Source organism: Bos grunniens, chromosome 7, assembly GCF_055505025.1.
Source record: "Bos grunniens cultivar Pamir isolate PY7600 chromosome 7, Bosgru_T2T1.0, whole genome shotgun sequence".
Classification (NCBI taxonomy): Eukaryota; Metazoa; Chordata; class Mammalia; order Artiodactyla; family Bovidae; genus Bos; species Bos grunniens.
This window is the reverse complement of record NC_141171.1, coordinates 61554134-61580809: the sequence shown is the minus strand read 5'-3', so window position 1 is coordinate 61580809 and position 26676 is coordinate 61554134. Positions and strand designations below refer to the sequence as shown.

At 52.7% G+C, this 26676-nt stretch overlaps 1 protein-coding gene across 4 annotated transcripts in view; it reads left to right on the top strand.

Annotated features, from left to right (window-relative positions):
* Window positions 1–1616: 1616 nt before the first annotated feature.
* CAMK2A (calcium/calmodulin dependent protein kinase II alpha) overlaps window positions 1617–26676 on the top strand; it is a 64377-nt gene continuing 39317 nt past the window's right edge. For all 4 annotated transcript variants that reach the window (XM_086412438.1, XM_086412436.1, XM_086412439.1 and 1 more), the window contains exons 1-3: window positions 1617–1812; window positions 17689–17783; window positions 25173–25232. In XM_086412438.1, coding sequence (XP_086268564.1) covers window positions 1751–1812; window positions 17689–17783; window positions 25173–25232 — 217 coding nt within the window. In that variant the 5' untranslated portion in view covers window positions 1617–1750. The remainder of the gene's footprint in view (window positions 1813–17688; window positions 17784–25172; window positions 25233–26676) is intronic.

The following is a 26676-nucleotide window of genomic DNA, read 5'->3' as shown; positions in this document are numbered from 1 at the left end:
GGGGTCCTAGGGGACCTAGGGTTGTATAGTCAGGGGTCTGCTGGGGTTGGGGATTACCAACAAGCAGATAATTGTGTCTACTAAGTGAGGTGACCAGTAAGGCGATTTGGAGATTCTGAAGGAGGGCTGGGCTAGAAACCCAAGAGAGTTGGGATCCTGGATCCTTTTATTGTGTGGTCATTGTGGGCAAGTGCTGGCGTGGAGGGCTGCAAAGGGAGCTTGAATGGAGGAGGTGGATGTGAGGGTCCGAGATTCTGAGTTCAAGCTGCAGTGATGGCAGTAGTCATTGTTTCACTTTAGATCTTCTTTCTGCCGCTTCTAGAAACTAAAAAGAGGCCTCATGTTTACATATTTCATAAAGGCCTCCACAGCTCTCAGCCTACTCTGTCTTCACAGCCTTCCTTTCCAGTGGCAGCTAAAAGGAGTGAGAGGCTCAGAGAGGGGCTGTGACTTATCCAGCATCACACAGTCAATATATGTTAAGACTGGAATTGAATTCAGATCTTTAAATGCCAGTTCCTTTTCTTCTTAACCCCCCAGGTCTTGGGGTGAGATCTTGGGGCCATAGATGTGGTTACCGCCCTGAAAAGTTGAAATTGGCAGGGAATGTGCCCACAAAATTTGGGAATGAGAATTTTAGGGCAGGTCCATGGCCACTCCCCTCCAAGCCAGGCCATGCTCCCCTCCCCACTGCTGCTTCCGCCTTTTTCACCTTGACGTGGAGCACAAGCAGAAACTGGGACATGAGACCCAGGAGACCAGATCTCTATGGCCCCTCCGGGGGCCTGGGCTAAGAGCGTGGCTAAGGAAGAGACCTCCGGAGGGGACCTGAGGGACAGCAGACTGTCATTGCTGAGAGGGGCTGGGATGAGTGGGCTGCCAGGGATGTTCCCTCCAGAACCCCAATAGCTCCTCTGCACTTCTGCCCCTATCTAGAGTGCCAGTGTGATGGACAAGGTGGCAAAGAACAGAGAGAGAGAGAGCGAAATAAGAAAGACAGAGGCAGAGGCAAAAAAAAATTAGAAGGGAGCAGAGAGATAGTTACAGACGCTATAGTGATCTACTGAGAGAGAGATCCCAATGAATTAGCCATCGTTTCCCTGTAAACCTTAGAACCTGGCAGTTGCCAGGGCAACGGGGCAATACCTGTCTCTCCAGAGGAGATGAAGTTGCCAGGGTAACTGCTTCCTGTCTTTTCTGGGGACCATCCGGAACATGGCACCCACTGGCCGTTACCATGGTAACTGCCTTTTTGCCCCACTTAATCCCATCCTGTCTGTTACAAGGGCCCCACAGTTAGAAGTGGGGGTGGTGGGAAGACTGAAGATCACTTGTGGACTAAGTTTCTCTTCCCTTTCTGCCAGCCCCTCCCTAAGTCCATCACCTTGAGGGTGCTGGGTCCACCCACCCCAGGCCCACACAGGCCTGCAGTATTGTGTGTGGTAGGGCCAGGGCATCCGGGAGCAGGTTTTGCAGTGGAAGGCAGGCAGGTGTTGGGGAGGCAGTTACCGGGGCAACGGGAACAGGGCGTTTCGGAGGTGGTTGCCATGGGGACCTGGATGCTGACGAAGGCTCGCGAGGCTGTGAGCAGCCACAGTGCTCTGCTCAGAAGCCCGGGGCTCGTCAGTCAAGCCGGTTCTCAGTTCGCACTTGGCAGCACGGGCAGGCGAGTGGCCCCTAGTTCTGGGAGCAGCAGTGCTCCGGTCCTGGTCCTACAGCCCCAAGCCTCGCCTGCCCGCCCAGCGCCAGGATGGCCACCATCACCTGCACCCGCTTCACGGAAGAGTACCAGCTCTTCGAGGAACTAGGAAAGTGAGTTGCAGCTCAGAGAGTCCTGGAGGGCTCAGGGGGCTCATCGTCATGGGTTGGGGGGCACCTGCACTGCTTCCCGTGCACACAGGAAGGGAGACAATGTGCTTGGAGGTGCTTGCATGTGCAGAGTGCCTAGAGTTGGGCACAGGCATGTTTGCCAAGATGTGCCAAGGCTAGCTGCGTGAGTGTGTGTGTAGAGGTGAAGGGTTGACAGTGCGTGGCAGTGTCTGTGCATGCAAACACACACACACACACACACACACACAACTGCACATGACCTGGGCACACACAGATTCTTAGAAATTCAGGATTTAAAAGGGTTTTTTCCCAGTCAGCTGAGTCCAAGGCTGGAATCCTCTGTTGGGTTTTTTTCTTGAGGTGGCCATCTGGCCTCAACTTGGTTACTTCTGGTGACAGAGAGCTCATCATCTCCTGGGTAGTTCCTCCTGCCTTTAGGCACCTACAGCAGCTGTGTGGATTGGCCGACTTCTCTTTATAAGCACAGCCCCTCCCCACCTTCCCCCTGCCAGCTCTGCCAAGGGTGAGAGCAATGGTACAGCAGGGGTTAATAACTGAGCCACTGTTGAGACTTCTTGGGTGTTGGGAGGAGGGGAGAGACAGTCAGTGAGCTGTGGGAGGGGGGATTCTGCTAAGGCAGGGGCTAGTGATGTGAGGGTGCACCAGCTCTTGTCCCTCGGCAAAGTTGTCCAGCCTCAGAGCTCATTTCCTGCCTTTGATGACTGGTGTGGAGAGAAAGATGGGAGGAGGTGGGGGAGGGAGAGGAGAGCCCCTTGGGATAGCCCCATGGATTGTGGAGTGTCCAGGGAGCACTCCCAGGTGCCGCCAGCTAGGTTTGTGAAGCAACTGGAGATAGATCCACAGTAGGGGTACAGTTCGGAGGCAGAGTTTGCCCTATGGGCAATGCAGCTCCAGTGCCCTGGGTGGCCCCTGACATAGTAGCAGGAGTGCAGGGGAGAGGCACCCTGTAAGCAGGTGTGTGCTGCTGTAAGGTCTGAATATGCACACGCAAATGTGCATTTTGATGTGTGTTGTTGTGTAAGCACTGACTCTGTGGTACACTTGCGTGCACTGAAAAGGTGTGCAAGTGTTCATGTGTATGTGCCCTGGGGGAAGGTACTGGTGTGTGCTTTATGTGGAAGTCCTGAAAATGCAAGTGTGCCCTGCAGGGGTGGATGGATGCAAGCGGCACAAGGAGGTCCGTTGGCTGATTTGCATGAGAACGAAGGTGCATACATGCGTCACTTATGTACACATGGTTGGAGCTGTGTGCATATCAGCTGTATGTAAATATGTCTGTGTAAGGATGCGCAGGTGGGACTTGGGCTGGCTGGTGTCCCTGTGAGGTCTGGATATGGACATCTGTGTGGACCGGGGTCCATACCCATGGGAAGGTTTATGTGTGTGTGTTTGAGGCCTGGGCCCATGGGCTCGGGTGGGAGTGTGGCTGCTGAAGGCATGTGCGAGCTCAGGCTGGTGTCTGCATATGTGTGGGAGGTGGGCCCATGACTGTGTACAAGAAGGCTGCCCGCACACACACATGGACACACACACTTGCACACCAGGCTATCCTGATACCTATAGGCATACACCAGACCCTTGTACAGAAAAATACCCATGTGCAGACGTGTACTCACTCCTGTCTGCAGACTTCCTGTCTTTCTGAGTGTGTTTTTGTCCTGGGGGTGGGGTGTGGACAGCAGGAATGAAATGTTTGGAGCTGCTCTGGAGGACCCAGGCTGTCTGCCGCACTTGTGCAGGGACCCCTTCTCAGCTGGGTTCCGGCATCCACGGGAGCCAAGGATTCCCTGATCAGCTGGGCGCTGCCTTTCAGGGTGCGACCAAGGCTCAGTTCTGGGAGGACTGCGTCACAGAGTGCAGTGAAATGGAGTTGAGATGTGACTCAGGCGCTTATAAAACTGCTGTTTTGCCCTAAGAGGAGATGGATATCATGAAGACTGGGTGGTCTGGTGGTGACTTGGCAGGGAGTGCCTTCTTGAGCCTTCTTGGCTCCACAGTCTGCCAGGGCTCTTGCAGGGATCAGGGCATGGGCAGAATTTCTGGAGCCCTTTTGTGACCATGGCAGAAAGACTGAGGGTGGCAGGCATGGCCAGCCTAATCTGATCAATTTCCTTCCACAATTACCAGTGCTCTTAACCTTTTTAAGGTCACATATTCCTCCAGGAATCTGATGAAAGTCTATCTTCCCTAGAAAAATGCTTGAACCTACGAAACAATGCGGGCAAGGTCAGGACTCGCCAGATGTCAGGAAGCCTAAGGATGGGGCCTGAGGATGCTTGTATTGGAAAAAAAGGAGATGAGGTGCTACCCCTCTGATGCCTGGGTTTAAAAGGCCAGGCTGCATCACTGGGGAGGCAGGGCTTTCCTGATTCACTCAAAGCTCCAATCCAAATGACCAGGTAGTGGCAGCACCCAGCACAGGGCACAAGGCCCGGACCTTACCACCCATAGCGCTATGACACTGGGCTGGCCATGGCATCTGTTTCCCACAACCTGTAACCTGGAGATAAAGAGGGACTGGGAGGATGGAGTGAGATGGTTCTCATGAAGACACAGTGATGCCTGTGGCACCCTGAGATCACCACTGCCCTCAAATGGGGGCTGGCACCTGCCAGGGCTTTGCTTTTTGACAGGAGTTTGCCCAGCTTGGCAGAAAGGGTTGACTGAGCCCTGCCCCTAACCCACCAGGCTGGCTGGGATGGGACAGGCTCCTCTTCTGTCAGGATGAGCAGCGCAGATGCCTACAGGGACCATCCTTCAAGGGGTGACCCAAGGCCCTGGCCAGCCAGGACACTGCTGTTACCACCTGGAAGCTGAGCTCCCATTTCTAGGAACCCACTTCAGATCACCAGCATGATGACTGCCAGAGGCAGCTAGGCTGGCCCTCCAAGGGGCCATGGGGGCCTTTGACCTCCTTTTGCAGGGCCCTGGCCTCCCAGCTGCAGAGAAGGACAGGAGGAGGACACGAGCCTCTTGAGGGATTCCTGGCGCCCTGCCCAGGGTCCTGACTGCAGGCCTTCGAGGACCCTAGGGTAGGGCTGGCTGAGGATGTCAGAGGAGGGGCTCCTGCCCCGCCTAGGGGGCAGCCAGCTGAGGGGGTTGAGGGGTTGGGGTCAGAATTAATGCTCTAGGGCCTCTTGATGCTCCTGGATGGAGGTCCCACTGCAGTATATGATTCACATAAGCCAGGAACTTGATTCCAGTTTCCCTAGAGGGTTGGGGTGGGGCTGTCTCTGGGAACCCAGAGACTAGCTCACTTCCTCCTTCCTTGACCCATCCAGTCCTCCTTCCTCCCATGGGAGAGGCAAACAGAAGCACAGACCTTAGGAGCACAGAGGCTTGTTTGGAGGCAGGAGGCAGGTTGCAGCACCCCCAGCTCCAGGGTCAGAGTGGGCCTGGGCGCTAGGGTCAGAGCTCCCTGCAGACCCAACCTTCTGGAAGACCAGGACCCGGGGTGGGTGGGGCAGTGGGGAGAGGAAGGGGTGAATTCCAGGAGATAGAGAAGGAGGATGCCTCCTCTAGCCCTTGACATTCTCCGGGCTTTGAATCCCAGTCCCAGGAGAGGTTAGTTAGGGAGGCAGAATTACCCTGCAGCCTGTGTAATCACTGGGCTGTACAGAGAGAGCCTGGGAAGGAGATTTTACTTGAAAGGGGGAGGGAGAAGGGAGGGAGGCTGGAGAGAACACACAACCCAGTCTTTTCTCTTTAGAAAAGGATCTGAAATTGACTCAAGGGTGGTGTTGGAGCTGGGGAAAGGGTTGCAGGGGCCAGCAAGACTGCCCGAAGGAGAGGGAAGAGCTGGCTCTGGAGCCCCCATGGCTTTGTATCATGAACAAGGCTCAGGCTGGGCTTGATCAGTGGGGAACACTGGAGACCAGAGGCAGCTCCCTGTTCTGGGGTGGGGTGGAGGTGGGGAAGCCCAGGGTCCTGGGTGCTTAGGTTCCTTCGCTCTTGGACACAAGCTCTGACACCTGCAGGTTGCGTTTCTCAATCCCACTCTCTTCCTGGCAGGGCTGTTAGGAGGATCCTAGGTGTAATACCGGAGAAGAGAAAATACCTGTGCCATGAGGCACTATCCCCCGCAAAGACAGGACTGTGCTTTTATTTTGCTTCTGACAACCTGTCACCTTTATAGCGCTTTGGGGCCAATGTGGCACTTCTCCACCCACTAGCTCATCTCTGAGGGAGGGAAAGGACTTACTCACCCATCTTACAGATGAGCAGACTGAGGTCTGAGAAGGTGAAATGACCTGGCTCAGGGGACTGGTGGCAGCACTCAGGCTTGTGTGTAGGTCCCCAGCACCGCGCATATGGAGAGAAGACTAATAAGGGGTGCCCCTTGTGGTGCCCTGCCTGGGGAACACTTCCAGGGAAGAAGGGTGTGCCCTTGCGGGTGAGGGAACTCTGAACTGTCACTTATCCTCCCATCATGATTCTGCCTCTAATTGACTGTGCCAGATTCCTTGTCCCTGGTGTATCTCAGCTTTACCATCTGTGAATTGGGGATCAGAGCACTTCTGCAGATGCTGGAAAGCACGGTTAGAGTTGCTACCCTCTTTAGCCTCTGTGAAAGGCACCTGTGGGAAATTTCAGGCTTCCAGAACACCAGAGCTGGGAGGACCATGGACATTGTCTCCTCACAGCATCAATGGTGGAGCCAATGCCCAGAGAGACGCAGTTTGCCCAAGGCCGCAGGAAGAGCCTGTGGCAATGGTAGCCAGGGTAGGGGGCCAGGTGATGTTCAGGGGCCAGCGGCTAAGGATGGGAAGTTGGGGGGCAAGTGGGACAAGGGAAGGGGATAGCCTTCCCCCACTCTTCCTCCAAGCCACCAGAGCGGAAGGCACGCACATGTGCTGGTGCTTGCCGCAGCCCTCCGCCCCCACGCGGCCGCCCCCACACAGGCTGAGACACTGACACTGCTGAGCCCCGCTCCCGCCTGCCCGCCTCCCTACACGGTGCGCGGTGACTGCTGCCAGCATCCCTGCAGTCTGGGGCCCCGGCCCTCCCAGAGGGTGAGGGCACAGCCTTGGAACGCAGTGCCTGAATCCTGTTGCTAGTGCACACGTGCACATAAACACACACGCACACACACACACGGGTGCATATGGATGTGTGTGTGCCGACATACTGGCTCCAACAGGACATGAAGCAAGAGCCTTACCTCCCAGTGCAGGGAGAGCAAGATGATGCTGGTAGGCTTCTGGGTTGCCCCCCTGCCGCCACCATCTCTCTCTCATTCTCCCTTGCTCTCGCTCTCTTGCTCTTGCCGTCTTTCTCTCTCTGTCCTTCCCTGTCTTACTTCCCTGCATCTCTCTAGTCCATTTTTCTCTATCCTTCCCTCTTTTGTGCGCTGGTCCCTTGGCCACAGTCCACCCCTCCTACACACACGTTGATGTGTCACGGTCTTTTCCGAGCCTCTCTGTGGTGTGGTAGGAAGCTTCCCAGCCCAGGCCAACCTGACGCAACCTCTGCCCCACCACCCGGCATGTCACAGGCTGCTGAGACCCAGCCCAGGCACTAGATCTAGGTCCCTATGGGACTTGGCTGCCCACCAAGATGTCAGGTGGGGCTGTGAGGCTGGTGGGACCTTCTGTGCTAGAAAACACTGACGGCCTTGATGTCTCAGCGTCATATAAAAGGAGGAACAAGTCTGTGACCCTTGCATCCACTCAACAAGTATTTCCTGAGCACAGACTCTGTTCCTGGCCTCGGGCTGAGCCCAGCAGGTACCACATGCCAGACTTATGTCATCTCTGCCCATTTGGGGCTTACGGTCTAGTGGAAATCTGACATTAACTAAATCACTTCAGATATTGTTATTTAAATGCAACTGGATAAAGGCTATGAGCACAAACATGGGGTTATAAGCTACAAAGAGACCTCAACTGGTTGGGGTGATGGAGGAATCAGGGAAGGCTCCCCTGAGGCAGTGACACTGGGGAGTGACAGCTGAGTAAGAGCCGGTCAGAGGGAAGAGGGTGGAAGAGTGTTTCTCAGAGTGGGAACAGCACCGGCCAAATCTCTGAGGTGTGTCTTTTGATGGAGTGTGTCAGCTCCAGGGGGTTGGTGGTCTTACTCTTCTTGGGCATGCTCTGTTGCTTTCAACTTTTTTTTTTTTTGGCAACACCATGGGGCATGCAGGATCTTAGTTTCCTGACTAGGTATTGAACCTGTGCTCCCTGAAGTGGAAGCATGAAGTCTTAGCCACTGGACCACCAAGGAAGTCCTTGCCTTCAACTTTTGGATACCTAGGGGCTAGAAGGAATATTAAAAACCTGTAGCATGTCCAGAAGAGGTGGGAGGTGGGCCAGGTGGCCAAGGTCTGGAAGCCAAATCAGGTGAGAGAGGGCCAAGAAGCTGGGGACTCTAGCAGGGAAAAGAGACCCCTCAGGGTTCCCTTCCCTTATCCCTGGAGGGACATCTTGAGCCCCAGAGATGATACAAGACTGCTCTATATGGCTCTGGAGGGCAGAGCAGGGCCACATGTCTAGAGTAACAGGGAGGTAGATTTCAGCTCAACCTAAAGAACTTTCTCATTGTCAACTGATCCTCTACCCCCAGATGAACATGGCTTGGGAAATATTGAGCCCTGTTCCAGCAGATACACATGTGGAAGCCCTCTTCTCACTGCTGGGTCTTGTTTCCCTCCTTGCCTGCATCCCTGTCCTTGTCTGGTAAGAGGCTTTGCTACAAGCACAAAGTGGGAGATGGTTCAGGGGTCAGGATAGCCTCAATTGCATATGAATATCAGAAGGAAGAGTGCTCCCTTGTCTTAGGGATGGGGAAATAAAGTCCAGAGAGGGTCAGGGGCTTGCCTGAGGTCACACAAGTCAGTGACACATGAGATCTGGGCCCTTCAGCCTCTTTCCATGTCAATTCTTGGCTTTTCACTCCTTGGAGCCTTTCTCTCTGAAAGTCTTTGGGGTGTACATGTAATTGAAGCCAGGCCAGGAGGCTCCCTGAAGCTGGGAGAAAGCAGCCCCTCACCATTTCCCCCTGTTTTGCCTGCTATGATCCTGTCACCAAGCCCTGTGGATATATATTTTTTAGTTTTCCTTTTTGTAACCCAGTCAAGAAAGCCTAGGCACAGCCCAAACAAGGAACATGTTGGAACTTCTGTTGGTTCAATGTTCCCTGCAGCAAACAGACTCTTCCGGTTCCCAGGCCTTCTGTGTCCCCAGCAAGACTTCTGCTGGGTTGGCGTGGGGCAGGCCTGGGAGTGCGGGACGGCTCGAAGACACTGCGTGCTTGCAGCATCTTTTGGAGTCTGGAAGTGGGCGGCAGCAGCTGGGGTGGAGAGGAGGAGGGATGTGTGGTTTCAGGAAAAGGTCCTAGGATTTTCTGGCTCTCAAATGCTAGTTTGTGGAGTTTGGGGAAGAGCTGCTATGCTGAGCTGGGGAGAAGAGAGAAAGAAAACCAAGCAAAGGGGATTCTGAGCCCCCAGCCCCTGCCACCTCTGCTCTGTTTGCCATCTGGGGACCTGCATAGCTGTGTTTGTTTGTTGTTAAGAAAGGATACTATTGCTTAAAAAGAAAAAAAAAAGAGAAGGCTTACAAATGATCAACAGTTGATTTCACAGATGGATAAACTGAAGCCCCCACAAAGTGAAGGAATTTGCTTAAAGTATATAGAGGTGGGTGTTATGGAAACAGGGGCTTCCCAGGTGGCTCTAGTGGTAAAGAACCCACGTGCCAATGCAGGAGACATAAGAGACATGGGTTCGACCCCTGGGTTGGGAAGATCCCCTGGAGGAGGGCATAGCAACCCACTCCAGTATTCTTGCCTGGAGAATCCCATGGAGAGAGGAGCCTTTGCAGTCCATAGGGTCGCAAAGAGTCGGACATGACTGAAGTGACTTAGCACACGCACACACACGTTATGCAAACAGGATGTTCCTTTCATATCTGAACAAATCTGATTTCAGCTTTTTAACTGTTTGAGGAATCTAGAAGTCCTCAGAGAATCTCACATGAGCCACAGTCACCCCCCAAAACACACACTCATTCCAACTCACAGGATGTTGTATATCATTTCCCACAAATCCCCCACCCTAATGCCCATCTGTGGACCACAAGTTAGGGGAGTCTGAGAGTTTAGGGTATTGGAAAGAGCAAAGGATGATGATTCAGGACTCCTGGGTTCAAGGTCTTGGCCTCAGTTTCTTTAACTGTAGAATGGGGAGAGAGTAGACCTCAATGGCAAGATATTACCGCAGTGTCTGCTGCAGCAACCTGTGGCCCACACGCCGGCCCCTCAGCCGGGGCTGCTCCAGCGACCAACCCCAGCTCTGTGCCTTCCCCCAGACATTCAAACCCCATCTGCTCTGGGTTCCATGCCCCCAAGCCTTGCTCTGTGCCAAGTGATCAGACCAGCTAACCTGGACTGTGAGTTATTGACCACCAAGAAGTATTACAAGTTAATCCTCTCACAGGTAACAGGTCTGTCACCTTTGAGCAGAAACTTTCTGAACTCATCCCAGCTCATCTCAGAGAGGCAGAATGCTTAGGCATATTAACCTGGAGTGGTGAGATTTGGAGAAAGAAAACTGGACTTTGATTAAGAGGTGCCGATCACATAGTATTTCTAGTGAGCAGCTAGAAATTTGGGACTAGAATTCTGAAGCGAGGAATGGCTGTGCAGAAGCAGATTTCACTCTTGGGTGACACTCAGTGGCTTTCACCATTCTGCGGGGTTGAGGGGAGGTGGGCAGGGGCGGTGGTGGTGGTCAGAGAATCCCTTGTGAAGCTAATGAAAACTATGCGTCCTCTGCACAGAACAATGCACAGACACAGAATAATTTAGTTAAAATTTTAGAGATGTTCACGAACACCCAGAGCCTCCCCACAGATCCCAGTTTCATGGTCCTGGGTAGAAGGGATGGCAGGGAAAGAGGTAAGGATTGGTGGAGAGAGAACAAGGAGTAGAGATGTTCAGAGGGGGATAGGAGGGGGATGAAGAAGTGAAAATAAGTTGGGGGGGGGCTGCCAAGGAGAGTGTGGTGACCCAGAAATGAGAGGGAAGACAGGCCTCAAACTGGGTAGCCACTGGGGCCAAATGTCACCTGTCGTGGGGCAGGCTAGGCAGATCAGGCCCACTGGGGACTGCAGGGGCGGGGGTGGGGGCACTGGGTGGGTGGGCCTGGCACAACTTTTCTTCCAGGGAGCCGGGGGTGGGAACCAGATTGTGGTGGGTTTTTGAAGCGTGGGAGGTGGGAAGAGGAGGCGGCGAATGTCGGACACTTGCTCTGGAAGTTTGGCAGCAGAGAAAGGAGGAGGAAGGAAGTGGCCAAGGCTTGTGGGTCGAGAGAAAGGCTCCTGGTTTTTCAGCTTTTCAAGTTTAGGGGAAGGATGGTTGTTTATTTTTCCAGAATGAGGGAGTCCTGGGTGTGTTTGAGGAAGCAGCCAATGAAAGGAAGACCCTAGAGACTGACGAGACTCCTGACAATCAGACCCCGGAGGAGTGCAGAGTGGCTCCGGGACTGTGCCATCATAAGCCGTGTCCATCTCCGTCTCCTGATACCCATAGGCACGCCCCGCGCTCTGGAGTGAAGGTGGGGAGTTGCCTTGAGGGCAAGTTGGCGGTAACTGATCTTGGGTCTCAGGGACCTTTTCCCATCCCTATGTAGTAGATACTTCTCACAGATGGCCCAGGAGGAAGTGGGGCTGTGGCTCCTCGTGTCCATCTTTCAAGTGGAAGGATAAGCAAGCTGATAGCCAAGCTGAGTGAGGACCCCAGGTGTTTGGAATTACTGCGAGTCAGCATTTTGGGGTATTTTGGTCCAGAGAGGGTGATGAGCCTCCTGTGGGCAGGCAGCCAGCAACTCCCAGGACACCGTGCCTCCCAGGCAGCCGGAAAAGCAATTTCCCAGTGTAAATCTTGCTTTTCACGGCCCATTAGCACGTTCCCACATTTCCAGCCACGATGGACCCACTATCAGCGTGCCCTCGCCCTTCCCGTCTGTCTATTGAACCAGGTGCTGCCTCCCTGCCTGCTTACACCCAAGGGCAGGTTGCTGGGGCCTGGGGAAGCACCCCATCCCCTCACGATGGTCCCCACACACCTCCTCCCCTGGCTTGCTTCTTTCCTGAGCTTGGCAAACAAGGTCCATTTTGCTTCTGATGATGCCAGCTGTTCTCATCACTTCGGAGATAATGATGCCTATAAAAGGCGTTGTTTCCTGAGCATTTACTACACTCCAAGGATTGGGCTAAACCCACTGCATACCCTAGTCTTATATTGAATCCTTGAAACAAGTGCTCAGGGTGGGTAGTAATCTTTACCTACATTTTGCAAGGGAGGAAAATGGTCTTACCGAGGTTAAATAAATTGCTAGTAAGCGGCTGGACCACAATTTGCACTCTGGTTGGTCTGGTTCAGGACTGCCAGTTCTTATCCACATAGAACTTCACGATCCAACCTGGTGGTCACTAGCCACTTATAATGACTGAAATGAAATAAAATTAAAAATTCACTTCTTCTGTCCTACTAACCAGATTTCAAGTGCTCTATAGCCATAGGAGGCTAGCGCCTGTCACAATGGACAATATTTCCATCATCGTAGAAAGTTCTGTTGGACAGCACTAGTATAGAATATTGAAGGTGGAGGGAATCCCCTGGTGGTCTAGTGGTTCGCACTGGGTGCTTTCATTGCCATGGCCTAGGTTCAATCCCTGGTTGGGGAACTGAGGTCCTGCAAGCTGTGCTACACAACCAAAGAAGTAAAGAATACTGAAGGTGGAAAGGTCTCTATATTTTTTAGCCTCATGCCCACACCAATCCCCATGAAACCCGTGAGGCCCACACTGGGGCAGACCCCTCCCCAAGACCTCCCAGCAGGGCTGAGATCTGAGATTTTGTCCCTCCAGTGTCTGTCTATCTCACACACACTCCTCCCTGCCCACATTCTGTGACCCTCTCCTAACACATGTACACACCCAGGGTGACAGCACATGTCACCACATACTTGAGGGCATTGACAAGCTGCTGACATACACGTGTGGGCAGACACGTGCCCCTGAAACCTTTGCACCCAGAATCCACCCGAGGACATCCCCCACCTGCCAGGGCCCTCCCATGCAGGCTTCATCCCTTCCTCCCTGGACCCCTGGTCACTCTCTCCCACTCTGCCCTCCCCATCCTGGCCTCCTCCCCTTTTCGGCCCTGTCCTGTTTCCAGGCTCCTGCCCACCCACCCACTGGCCACCTGCTCAACTCAGGGCCGTGGGAGGAGTGGGCTGGCTCTTCCTTTTGCCAAAGCTGCTGGGCTGTGGCCACTTGCTCCCACAGGACGAGCATGCAGAAACATGCCTTTTTTTAAACAAAAGATTAAAAAGAGAGGAAGTTAGGGCTGCGATCTTGCTGCCCACACTCTCATTTTTGCTACAGAGTCTCCTCTGCCCCCCCATCTCTGATCCCCAGCACCAGAACTGGCAGGGAGGAGCCTTTCCACTCGTGGATGAAGACCTGAGGCCTCATAGGTGGAAAACGGGCTCCCTGGCCCAGACCATTTCCTCGCCCCATCAGTGATCAGCATGCCCTGGCACTGTGCCCAGGGTTTCGCGTGTGTTGCCTGACTTAATCTCCCCCCAAACCCAAGACAGAGGTATTATTTTGGCCCCCATTTTGTAGGAGGAAACAGAGTTGAAGTGCCAAGTTCAGTATCACACAGCTGGGGGTCAGTCACAATCAGATCACAGGGCTTTGTGAGCCCAGAGCCCCTGCTTTTGGGGGTCACACTGTCTTGCCTTTGGTGGAGTCAGGAGAACAAGGACAGGTGACCTGGATTCTTGTCATAGCCTCGGGAGGAATATGCCTGCTCCCTTGAGGCTTCAGTTTCATGCCCTGAAAAAATGGGGGATCGTAATCTCAACTTTGCAGGGTTGTTGTGAGGGCCAAGGAGCTTAGTGGTGAAGGTGCATCGGGAGTGTACATTCTGGGTGTGCGCGAGGCTGGTGTTCTCTGAATCGTTTTGATAAGCTCCTCCCTCTACCTGCGTGTGTGCTCAGTTGTGTCCGACTCTTTGAAACCCAGTGGAGTGCAGCCCGTCAGGCTTCTCTATCAATGGGATTCATCAGGCAAGAACACTGGATTGGGTTGCCATTCCCTCTTCCGGGGGATCTTCTCAACCTAGGGATCGAACCTGCGTCTTTGGCATCTCCTGCTTTGGCAGGTGGATTCTTTGCCACAGAGCCACCTGGGTTAGAACCTGGGATTTACACAAAAGCTCGACACTGTGTTGTTAGGAGGAAGTTCAGCAAGCATGACTTCTCTTATTTTATAGACATGGCTCTCAGGTCCTCAGTTCCTGGGGTAGAGCCTAGGTTTGTGGAGCCTGTTAAGCCTCTGCACAGAGCCCCACGCATGTGCTAGCTGCCAGTGAATAAGACAAACCTTCCTTTCCTGCCCCTCCTCTCCCTGGAATCCTCAGAATCTTTCCCAGAAGGGGCCATCTGAAACATGCTCTCTCCTCTGGGGTTTCTGAGAATCATGGCCTCCCACTAAGCAGGAACCTGAAAGTCCCGGTCCGAATAGGGTGGGCACCTTCTTCAAGTACCTGTTCCTGTTTCTAACACCCCAGACTGACGCCCTCTCCCTGTCTAAGTTCACTTAAATCTACCTCCTGTTCCTATAGTAACATGTATGGAGGCCCTGTTGGTCCTTAGGAACTCTGTCTAGTGGATGGACGAGCAGCTGTGGTCCTGGGCTAGTGGGGGAGGTGTGGTGTGCTGTGTCACGGGGAGGGTGCTTCTCAGGGAGGGAGCCCCAATGGCTGCTCCCTCCACGAGGAGGACAGGCAGAACCCCCCCCCTCCGCCGGATGGCAGTCCGTAGCTGTGCCCGTGAGTTCTGGCCTTCGCCAGCTTTCCTACGAGGTCACATTTCCTGGCCTCTAGCCCACCTCCCAGATCTTCCTGCCTCATCCTTCTCCAGTTTCCCACCCATTCCCTTCATGCTGCTCAGACACGAAGCCAGTGACAGAACACCCTGGGGCCTGTGAGAACGGGCATCTCTGCCAGCCTGCAGGCTTCCTCAGCGCCTGCCAGCGTCCGCCCCTGCTCCCATCAGCTGCATCTGTGTAGCTGGGACCTGCCTGTGTGCTTAGGAGAGGGGATCAAAGTTTGGAAGATATGGTGGGGCGTGGCCACGTCAGGAACCTGGGTGTGCAGGCCCGCAAGCAGCAGGCTCACTAGGTGGAGAAGCCAAAAATCTGGGGCTGCAGATATCTGAGTTCAAAATACAGCACTGCCTGTGTGACCTTGAGCACTCTCCCCTGAGCTACGGGGAAGCTCAGAGTCTTGGGCTCTGCCTCAGACTTAAGGAATCAAAATCTGCCTTTTGACAAGATGCCTGGGTAATTCATATGCACATTAAAACTGGAGAAGGCTGCACAGGAGACTTGTTTCTTGCCATTCACCTGTGGCACAGAGTCGGACACTACTGAAGCGACGCAGCAGCAGCAGCAGGGCGATAACAGACCATGGGCAGTGTCTGGCCCCTCAGGGGCCTCCTTTGTGATGTGAAGGGGTTGCGCCAGATGATGTTTGTAGTGGAAGGTATAACATGGCACCTAGATGCCAGATCTAGCCCCCAAACTCGTTTTGTTTGGCAAAATATTACATTTAAATTTGTTTTGATTTATTTATGTTTAATTGGAGGATAATTGCTTTACAGTATTGTGTTGGCTTCTGCCATCTATCAACATGAATCAGGCCACAAGTATACATATGTCCCCTCCATCTTGAACTTCCCACTCCATTCGACCCCTCTAGGTTGTCACAGAGCATTAGATTTGGAAATTTCCTGTGTGACACAGGGAGCTAATTTTTTTGGAATTAGATACCAGTATTTAACAGAGAAGGCAATGGCACCCCACTCCAGTACTCTTGCCTGGACAATCCCATGGATGGAGGAGCCTGGAAGGCTGCAGTCCATGGGGTCACTAGGAGCTGGACACGACTGAGCGACTTCATTTTCGTTTTTCACTTTCATGCATTGGAGAAGGAAATGGCAACCCACTCCAGTGTTCTTGCCTGGAGAATCCCAGGGACGGGGAAGCCTGGTGGACTGCCGTCTATGGGGTCGCACAGAGTTGGACACGACTGAAGTGACTTAGCAGCAGCAGCAGCAGCAGAAACCAGTATTTAAAATTTGGGAAATGTCACTAAAATATCCAGAATTCTAGTTTTTCTTGAAAAATCAAATAATGTGGAAAATGGGCCACGTTCCACATGGAAACAATGTCTCCTATGAGCCATGAAACCCACAGCCCTTGCTTCGAGTTCTTCCAGCCACAAATATTTTGAAGATAAAAACCCAGGAGCCTCTAAAAACACATGAAAAAAAAATGCTTAGCTTCACTCTTGATATAAGAATTCCAAATTAAATCTACATTGAGTCACCGTGCTCCACATCTCACTAGTAAAGATATAAAAGTTTGATCACACGTTGTATTGACAAAGGCAGAGGGACTCCCCTCACATACTAGCATGAAAGTTGGTACATTTCTAAGATGGATCGTTTCTCGTTATCTTTCAGAAGTACCCAACAACACCTTGTATTGTTTTGTCACTAAGTCATGTCTGACTCTTTTTCGACCCTATGGACTGTAGCCTGCCAGGCTCCTGTCCATGGGATTTCCCAGGCAAGAATACTGGAGTGGCTTGGCATTTCCTTCTCCAGAGAAAAACAACAGCTACCCTTGACCAAATAATACCTGTTCTAGAAGTTTATTTGCAGACACTTGTATACATGAAAAGTGAAAGTGAAGTCATTCAGTCATGTCCAACTCTTTGCAACTCCATGGACTGTAGCCTACCACTCTCCTCCGTCCATGGGATTTTCCAGGCAAGAGTATTGGAGTGGGTTGCCATTTCCTTCTCCAGAGGATCTTCCCAACCCAGGGATGGAACCTGGGTCTCCTGCATTATAAGCAGATGGTTTACCATCTGAGCCGCCAGGGAAGTCGTGGGAAATGTAATTCTAAGGCACACATATGAGGTTAGGCATTGCAGAACTGTCTGTCACAGCTATAGACTGGAGCTATAGACTGGGATTAACCTGATTGCCTGTCGATAGGGGACTGGCTAGGTAAATTATAGGACAGCCCACATGATTAGGTGAAAACTCTTTATGTGATAATATAGGAGGATCTCTAAAAAAATTTCTGAAGAAGAGGGTACAGAGCAGCATGCAGTGTCCAGTATTTGCATGGGGGAGGGGGGAGCTATCTATGGACAGATGCTCTGGTAACACTGGCCACCTCTGGGCAGGGGACCTTGGAGTCTGGGATATAGGGATGGGAAGGAGTCACTTTAACTATCCACACTTTTGTATCTTTTGAACTTTGAACCATGTCACTGTGTTAACTACCCAAAGAAGAAAAAACTGAAAACTTCCAGGGACCTACTGCTGCTGCTGCTGCTAAGTCGCTTCAGTCGTGTCCGACTCTGTGCGACCCCATAGACAGCAGCCTACCAGGCTCCTCCGTCTCTGGGATTCTCCAGGCAAGAACACTGGAGTGGGTTCACCTTCCAGGGACCTAGATTCTGTGATTCTAACATTGCATGATTTTAGTGCTTTAGAATTTGTCAAGCCTAACTTAATATGACTGGACAAAGCTCATCTCTCATGAGGCCAATTTCCTAACAATTTACTACCAGTGGTTCCCATGGGTCTCCAGGCCTGCTCTGTCTCCGAGGTGCGCCACTAGCATCCCCTATGAGCTCGAGCAGCCCTGAGGGAAGGCCCCTCCCAGCACAGAGCAGCTGCGTGAACTGTGGTGTCTCCTGGGAACATAGCCCTTGGGCCCCCGCTCACCCTCTTTGCCTCCTCTGTCCTAGGGGAGCCTTCTCAGTGGTGCGCAGGTGTGTGAAGGTGCTGGCCGGCCAGGAATATGCTGCCAAGATTATCAACACAAAGAAGCTCTCGGCCAGAGGTAGGTGCTGGATCCATGCCTGGCCCGCCCTCCTCCCTTCATCCTTCCCTCTATCCCTTGGGTTAGAACCGGGACCTGGGTCTCTCCTTCTGGGTGATGCTGCGGTCAGAGGTGGGGGCTCTTCTTCCTGCGGGTACTATGAGAATAGACTCCTCCATATTTCTTCCTTAGGGGGTCTAGACTGGATGCCATAGCCTCTCACAGGCCGGGCTCTCTGCCCCTCATCCACCCACCCAGGTAAAGACTAAGCTGCCAGGCAGGCCCTCCTTTCCCTGCTGTTCTGCCATTCACCTCCATTCTCACAGCCAGGCCTCTGCACCTGCCTCTCTCTCTGCCTAGATGCTCTCACCTGGCTCCTTACAAGGCTGGCACTTTGTCAGCCTTCAGGTCTCAGTTCAATGTCACATCCTTTGAGAGACTTCCCTGACCCCCAGATCTGAGGGGGACCTCCCCATTTTATGTCTCTTGTTACTGTTTACTATCTTTGTGGCTTTCTCCCGATGTGGAGTTATCCCATTTACTGGTTTGGTACCTTGTTTAATATTCATCCTCTTTTATGACCATGAGCACCAAGAAGGTGGGGCTGGGTCTCATTCCTTGTGTGTGCCCAGCACCCGGGACAGCACCTGGCATATCCGGGTGCTCAATCAGCGTCCCATGAACACCAGGTGCGCTGCGCCTCGACCGCGCCAGTCCACCTTCTGGTTCCTAAATACTCCCTTGGACAGTGGCTTCCCAGTCTGGAATCCCCTGGAGAGCTTCAGACATTCCTCATGCCTGGATCCCACATCCCAAGGGTGTAATTTAATTAGTCTGGGCTGTGACTTGGGTTTTTGGAAATGATCCCCAGGTAATTCTAATTTGGACATGGTTCTAAACCCACAGCATCAGCATCATTAGGAGATTGTTAGGAATGCAAATTCATAATTCCAGATGTAAGGGATCAGAATCTGCATTTTGACAAGACACCGGTAATTTGTATGGACTTTAAACTTTGGAGTGTCTGCTCTGAAGCTATGTTCTTGCCCTTAGCATGTGGTTAGGGTGGTGATGGTGGTGACTACAGTTGGGGAAGATTGTCTTCAAAGATCTCCACTCTGAACAGTGGGTCTGAGCTGCCTTAGGGACCCCCAGGATATGGGGGGGCATTCTGGTGGGTGAGGCAGGTACAGGAGGGGGCTGTGCAGCCATGGCTTGCGCAGCATGGAAGGGGGTTGGCAGAGTGTCCAGGTGTTTGTCTGGCATAGCGGCAACTGTCTGGGCCAGGGCCCAGCAGGTGTGGGTTTCACAGAGGCCGGTACAGGATGTTCACATTGGCCCCCACGGGCCTCCCAGCAGGCTCTGTGTTGCACCGTGCGCTGCTGCCTTTCATGTCTCTGGCTCAGCATTGCTGGGAGCCCAGCACTTTCTAGTTACTGAACTCCCCCGTAGACAGATCAACATCCTGCAGGGAAAAGAGGCTGGGGTGGCGGCGGTCCTCCGAAGACCGGGGCCCACCATGGCACACAGCCCATGTGAATGTTCGTGCGGAAGGGAGAGCCCTGCCGAAGGTCCAGGGCCAGAGCCTGGGGCAGGAAGTCAGGGCAGGCAACAAGGCCAGCAGGGCCACTGCCTCACAAGCAGATGCTGGGGCTTGCCCGGCCGTGGCTGTGTGACTGGTGGCTGTCCGGTGCCCTCTCTGTGCTTTACATCACAGTTGGTCAAGGGAGATGTCCCAATCCCTGAGATACAGCAGGGGCAGGGCTTGAGCCATGGCTTGGGGTGACAGGTTGGGTTGCCACCCCCTGCAGTGAGGGAGAATCAGGAACCAGGGTCCTCCCTGGATGCTGAGGAATCTTGGGCCTGTTCACCACAGTCTCAGAGCCTCATCCACACACGCACGAGACAGAAAGAAACATGTATAGGGGAATGGAAGGAGCATCGCCTCTTTTCGGGAAGGTAACTAAGGCTTTGGGGGAGTGTAGACTCTGGTCTGTGCAGTAACTGCCAAGCCCCCTCTCTGGTGACTTAAGAAAGCTCTGACCTCCTGGGAGGAAGGTGCCCAGGCCTAGGTGAGTGTGAGGGGCTGGGGGGAGGGTCTCAGAACCTTCCCAAAGAAGTCTGCCAACTGCGATGCTTTTCTCCCAGCTTCCTTTAGCACGTTTCTTTGTTCATTCCTCCTGGGGCCTGTGGTGGGGAGCGTTTTAATGCTGGATGTTTGGCAACACACTCCAAGCTTCTCCTGCTGGCACTCCTGGGTGACTCTGGCAGTTCCCAGCAGGGGCCATGCCCCCCGGGGTGTCCTCCATCCCCCTCCCCCGGAGCTAGGGCTTCCGCTTTCCCATGGGGCCAGCCTCTTTTATTGAGCGGCTCCCAAACCCGGGAGATGATTTTTGTATGTATTTTTAAACTACTCTTTTTATATAAAATGCTCGTACTATAAACAACTCCAAGAAGCCATAAAGACATGAAATGAAAGGTAAAAATGTTTCCCTGTCCCAATCCCTGCCAAATCCCCCTGGGAGCCTTTTGAAAGCTACAGCTGTCCCAGTTCCACCCCTGAGGGTGGGGGATTCAATAGGTGAGGGCCCAGTTCCTGCCTTTAGAAAGTCCTGTCAGCAGTGACAACAGCCAGTAGATGCTCAGCGCTAACTCCCTGCCAGGGGCTCTGGAAGCTTCCTAGCTGCAGCCTCACCAGGCAGACAAACAGAAAAAATTCATCAACATTTTAGGGGATGGTGGGCACATGGACCTAGCCAGTGCTGCCAAAGGTGACTGGTCCCTGTCCAGCAACCTCCACAAGCCTCACTGTCCACCTGGATGCTGAGGGTCACTTCCTCGGCTCCCTGATGACCAGTCCCACGACACGAGGTGAGAAGCATGGTATGAGCTCATTCAGCTGTCCCTGAGCTTCAGGTTTATGCAAGGGAGCTTGCAAGGAGGCAGTGAGACGCATCTTTATTGTCTTTCTCATCTACTCCCTGACCTCTTCCCCTTCTTGGTCTTCCACATTATTTCTCCAACTGCCCAGGATCTGGAGGCTTTTTGAAGTCCTGTGGAGGGAGGGGACATTTCCTGTTCTGAGACTAGAGGTCTATTTTCTGCCCTGGCTCCTATGCCTCTAGCCAGAACCCCGCTGCCCACATACCTGCTGGAGCCCACTCAATCTGCTGGCAGAGCCCTAAGGCTTCCCCAGGTTCTGTTCTTCCCTGTCATGCCCTGAGGGTCCTGTCTGGTCCCAGGAACCTCTCCCCAGAGTTTCCACCCACCCACTGCCTGCCGAGCTCTGAGCAGACCTGGCCCCCTTAACCCCAATACCCTGGAAGTCTGCCCCCAGGGAGGGAGGGAGAAAATTCACAAAGCATCTATCACAACGGGTATTAGGAGCAAGACTTCCTGGTGCCCGAGCAGGAGGCTGCAGACTAACTTCTCTCAGATGTCTCACCATCATGGGACTTCACTGAACTGGATGGATTGATTTCTCAATTATGAAAATAAGAGGCAATACAGTACAGTAATTATGAACACAGGTTGAAATCCCAGCTCTGCTACTTCTTGGGTGTGGGAATTTGGACAAGCTGCTTATGACTCTGAGTCCTTGGAACATGGCAGAAACCGACAGTCAAGGTCTTGCTGTCATCACACCTGTTTTCTAGGGAGGGAGACTGAAAAGAACATTAAACACACAAGTAAGCTGGGTATTTTCAAGTAGTGATGAGTGTTAACAAAGAAAATAAGACAGGGTAATGGGGGTGTGATGGGGCTGGAGGAAAAGGCAGCTGGGAAAGCTAAGGAGGTGACATGGTGCTGGGACCTGCTTGAGGAGAAAGAGGCAGCCACGAGAAGACCCAGGAGAAGAGTATTTCAGGCAGAGGGCACAGCAGGTGCAAAGGCCCTGAGGTGGGAAGGAGTTTGCAGTGCCTGAGGCCACACAGGAGTCTAGTGTGGGGGGAGCTTCAGAGCCAAGATGAGGCAGAACTCAGCACCCTGCAGGGTCTTCTGGATGTTTTTGAGGAGTTTGGATTGTATTATAAGTACATTAGGAAGCTGTTGGAAAGTTTGAAGGCAGGATCTCATTTATATTTTAATAAGAAGTCCTTGGCTACCCTCTTAACTATTGACTGGGGGCCTGGGGGAAGCCTTTAAGAGTAGTTCCTCAAAGTTCTGAGTTGTAACAAGGCTTGACCACATTGATGATTACCTTGATTTTGTCAAGAGACTACTTAACGGAGCAAGGCCACAAAGGTCAAGAGGAACTCCGTCCCTATATTTCTTGAGGTTCCCTGCATATTAGACAATGAAAACATTTCAAACAGAGTTACAAAAATTATCATATAAAGTATATGTTTACATTCAACAAATTAATGCTTTTAGCACTGAAGGTTGCAATGCAGTGTAATTGTACTATGCACAAGATGATTACAAGATTTATAAAAACAGTTCCTAGCATTTCCAGCAGTAATGTCTGGTAACCAGTCACATGTTTAAAGCTGTGTGACCAGCGTTTTCTTCTTTCAATCCTGTTAGTGTAACTCTGCTCCCAGGTGACCTTACATGGAGAAAAACATCAGAATTCTAGATTTAGGTCCTTTGTCCCCTGAATGTGTAGCCTGAGCCAGGAGTCCCCTCAACCCCTCTGATAGGTCCCACTTTGAGCTGCCTGGCTTTTGGTTCTGCTGGGGATGGGTGGGTGGGGGGCAGGGTCTGGAGCTGGGGCGGGTTCAGCCATCCTCTGCTTACTGAGGGCTCTTGGCCAGCTCTGGATGGGGATCCCCCTTGTTTGCCTGGGAATCAACCTTCCTTCCCCTCCACCTCCCTACCCTGAAGGATTTGGAAGGAGACAGAGAGGGAGGAGAAACGAGGATGTGCCCAGCTGGGCCAGCCGTCCCCCTCTAGCCTCCAGCTGCCTTCAGCTGGGGAGTGGAGCTTACACTCTACTGAAGGAGGATTGGACTTAATTGCTTTGCTGATGGAAAAGCCACATTTCAGTATTGATCTTGGTTTCTGCAGCCCTTGGAGGACAGCTGGTGATTCCGCTAACGGAGAGGGGAGGGGACAGGGGAGCTGGCAGCCTAGGGACAGGGCTGGGATTTTCTTCCTCCTCATCACCATCTCTGATGCCCACCTTCCTTGGAGGGGCCATTCAGAGAGCGGGGTTCTAGTCCTGGCTCCACCACTGAGTGTCTGTGTGAGTTCCCTCCTGCGGGCCTGAATTTTCCCACTGGGGAATAGGAGACAGATGGAGATGATAGTGATGAGTCAGGGTGTAGAGACCAGGACAGCACTGGGTTTTGAGTTTTATTTTTATTTATTTATTTTTTGAGTTTTTTTTTTTTTTTTTTTGCTGTGCCACGTGCCCTGCAGGATCTCAGTTCCCCTACTAGGGGATGAAGCTGAGCTGTGGCAATGAAAGCCTAGAATCCTAACCATTTGGCCACCGGGGAACTCCCCGACAGGGTTTTACAGCTCACCCGTGGAGCCTGACTACCTGGATAGAAAGCGTGGCTCCACTGCTCACTGCAGTGTGACTTTAAGTCAGATACTTAACCTTTCTGAACCTCTGTTTCCTCCTCTGTAAGGCCAGCACAATGGTAATGTTATCCTCAGAGGATTATTGGGAGGCCTTGAGATGTGTATAGAGTGCTCTGCATAATACCTGACACATAGTAGATATTCTGTATTTGTGACTGGCTCCTATTATACTGGTGGGTTTTTTTTTTTTTTTAAAATTAAGGTATTAAATACCAGATTGTGAGAAAAGCACCACAAAGGAAATTGAAAAATGTTTAAAACAGGGACAGTGATGCCCACAGCCCGGGCTTGTCAGGAGGACTGAATGGGGTCATGGGTATGATTGTGCTCAGCAGTCTCAGAGTCAGAGATCATAGGTACAGATCCTGAACAAGGCCTCTCTCCCAGGTGGGCAGGGAAATCTAGGGGCTTTGGACAGAAGTCCCAGGAAGCAGGTGGGAGATCTCTGGGTAAGCCCCACTACCCTGCAGATTCTTTGGGGCTCTCTGTGTCCTGGGTGCTGACTCCTCACACATGAGGCATCTTCTGTAAATTAATACAACCCTTCTCCTGCAGAGAATACCTACTCCCTTAGAAAGATTCGTTTATTCAATCATTTGTTCTTTCACTTAGTTATTTCTTCTTTTTTTTAAAGGTTTAGCTTTAGTCATCTTTTTTTTTTTTATTCTGCTTTATTGATAAGTCTTTCAATTCATATATAGCAATAGCATATTGTTTTACTCTTAGAGGGTTTATGCTTTACTATATGGTAGATCTAACCACCTCTTATCTCATCCTGTTGCTCTTCCTTTTCAGAGATATTCTACTAATATGGCATATTATGATTTTTTTTTATTTATGTATTTAAAAAATTGTATTTATTTACTTACTTTTGGCTGTGCTGGGTCTTCATCGCTGCATGGGCTTTCTCTAGCTTCGGAAAGCGGGGGCTGTTCTCTAATTGTGGTGTGAGGGCTTCTCATTGCAGTGGCTTTTCTTGTCATGGAGCATGGGCTTAGGGCGCTTGGGCTTCACTGGTTGTGGCTCCCAGGCTCCAGAGCACAGGCTCAATAGTTGTGGCGCAGGGGCTTAGTTGCTCTGAGGCATGTGGGATCTTCCTGCTTCAGGGATCGAACCCGTGCCTCATGCATGGGCAGGCGGATTCTTTACCACTGAGCTATCAGGGAAGCCTTCATTTATTTCTTGAGCACCTTCCATGGGCCAGGGATTTAGGTAGATGCCAGGGGTACAACAGAGACCAAGTCCTCGCCCTCAGGGACAGCGACATCCCTGAGACAGAGTGGCATGTGCTGTCTAGGGGCCCTGGGAATGCAGAGGAGGAGCCCCCAGCAGCTGGTAATCAGGGTGGGCTGCCAGAGAGAGTGACATCCAAGGATGCCTAAGAGTGAGTGATGGCCAGTGAAGAGCAGGTGGGAGGCTGAGAGGGAGCTTTCCAAGCTGAGAGAACCGCGTGTGCGAAGGTCCCAGAGTGAGAGGGCTGGGCAGGGCAGGGCGTGCCTGGAGAGCTGAGGTTCAGTAGTTCCACAGGAGGAGATGCAGTGGGAGGGGCAGGGCTGGGGGAGGGCAGTCGGAGCCTGATGTGGGGGTGGGGGTGTTCCAGGCTGCCTGGACTTTGGCTCTGATACAGGCAGGAGATGCCCCTCGGTTGAGAACCCTGAAAACCGAGACCCAGAGCGGGGAAGGGACTTCTGCCTCATTGCAGCCTGGGTCTCTCTTCCGCTGCATCCCACTGCCTTCTTGGAGAACCCAGAGGCTCTGCCAGCTGAGCTTGCCCAGGCCCTGGGAGGGAGAGGTCATTAGAGGCTATGAGGAGGGAGAGATGGGGTGGGTGGAGATGCCTCCCTCCCCTGGACTCATCTGGGCATCTGTGTGTTTCAGACCACCAGAAGCTGGAGCGTGAAGCCCGCATCTGCCGCCTGCTGAAGCACCCCAACATCGGTGAGCATGGGGGATGGGCAAGGGGTGTGGGTGGGGCCTGGCCCAGCTCCCCTGCCTGCCCTGGTGGGTGTTTGTTGAGGGAAGGGGGCAGCTGCTCTCTTCTTGGGGATGGCAGCAAATAGAGGTGGGAAAGGGGGTGTCTTTCATGGTTTCCATACTCCTCAGCGAGCAGCTTGGTTGGGGGGAAGGTGAAGAAGGGGCCCTTCCTCCCAGCCCACGCTGCCAGCAGCCTCCTTCAGAAAAGCTGTTTCAGGAAAACTTCCGAAGCTCTGAGAGACGAAAATAGGACAGGCTTAGCCTTGACCAGTGTAGCCCACTCCCCAAGCCCACTCCCATGCTGAGTCAGTCTGGCACCATGGCCCTTCTCACCTGCGTGGACCTGCAGTGCCAGTCTCTCCAGGCCAGCCCCAAGGTGGCCCCTGCCCCAGAGTGGACTGAACGCAGGCTGCATGGAGTGGCTGCGCCCAGGGCAGGCAGGATGGCTCTGAAATAGGACCTGGCTGCCTGACCTCCCTTCCCCTGTCCCTGCACAGCTGAGGGGCTGTATCACTGCGTGGCAGGGCTCTGAGTCATGATGGGGAGGGAGTGCAGATTCTAGATATAGTGCTGTCAGGGAATGGCTGTGTGACCTTGGGTAGGAGCACTACCCTCTCTGAGCTGCTTTCTCCCATCTTCGCAAGGAGAGGGCTGTCTGGACCAGCTGGGCATCTTGTTAAAAGGTAGATTCTAGTTGAGTGGGTCCGGGTGGGGCCTGAGGGTCTGCATTCCTAACACACTGTGAAGTGATGCCAAAGCTGCTGGCTCACCAGTCACACTTAACTGGCAAGATCTAGGTGCTCTGTAAGGAACATTCTAACTCTGACAGCTACCACGCCTTCTCCCTTAGGAGGGAAGCATCTCTCTGTGTCCAGGGCCCCAACAGTTAACTCCTCTGCAGAAGAGTAGCATCTCCATCTGCTATTTATACCCATAAGGCACCTCCCCTTCCCCGTGCCTGGGGAAAGGAACAGAGCTGCACAGACAGCAGCTGGAGGCTTGGGGCTAGAGTCAGAGAAGGGGCAGCAAGGCGGCTGGCGGGGAGCCACCCTGGTTGGCCCCTGACCTGCTTATGACCATGGGCAGTTCCTGCCCAATCTGGGCCGGCCTCCAGCTCCCCAACAGTACAATGGAGGGAGTCATGAGTGGTCTTTGATTGTAGAATTCCACGGTTCTTAGAAAGCCCATTAATCCTGGAAGAGGGAGATGGGGTGTGTGTGTGCACGCGCGTGCCACTGCGCAGTTGCAGTTGTCTCCGGTCAACACTTCCTCATCCTTCAGTCGCTCATTCCCAGCTCTAGCAGGGAGCAGTAAGTTATGGGCTCTGGGGCTGACATTCTACAGTCAGATTCTGGGTTTGCTGCTTAATTGCTGTGTAACCCAGGACATGTTGCTTAACTGCTCTGAA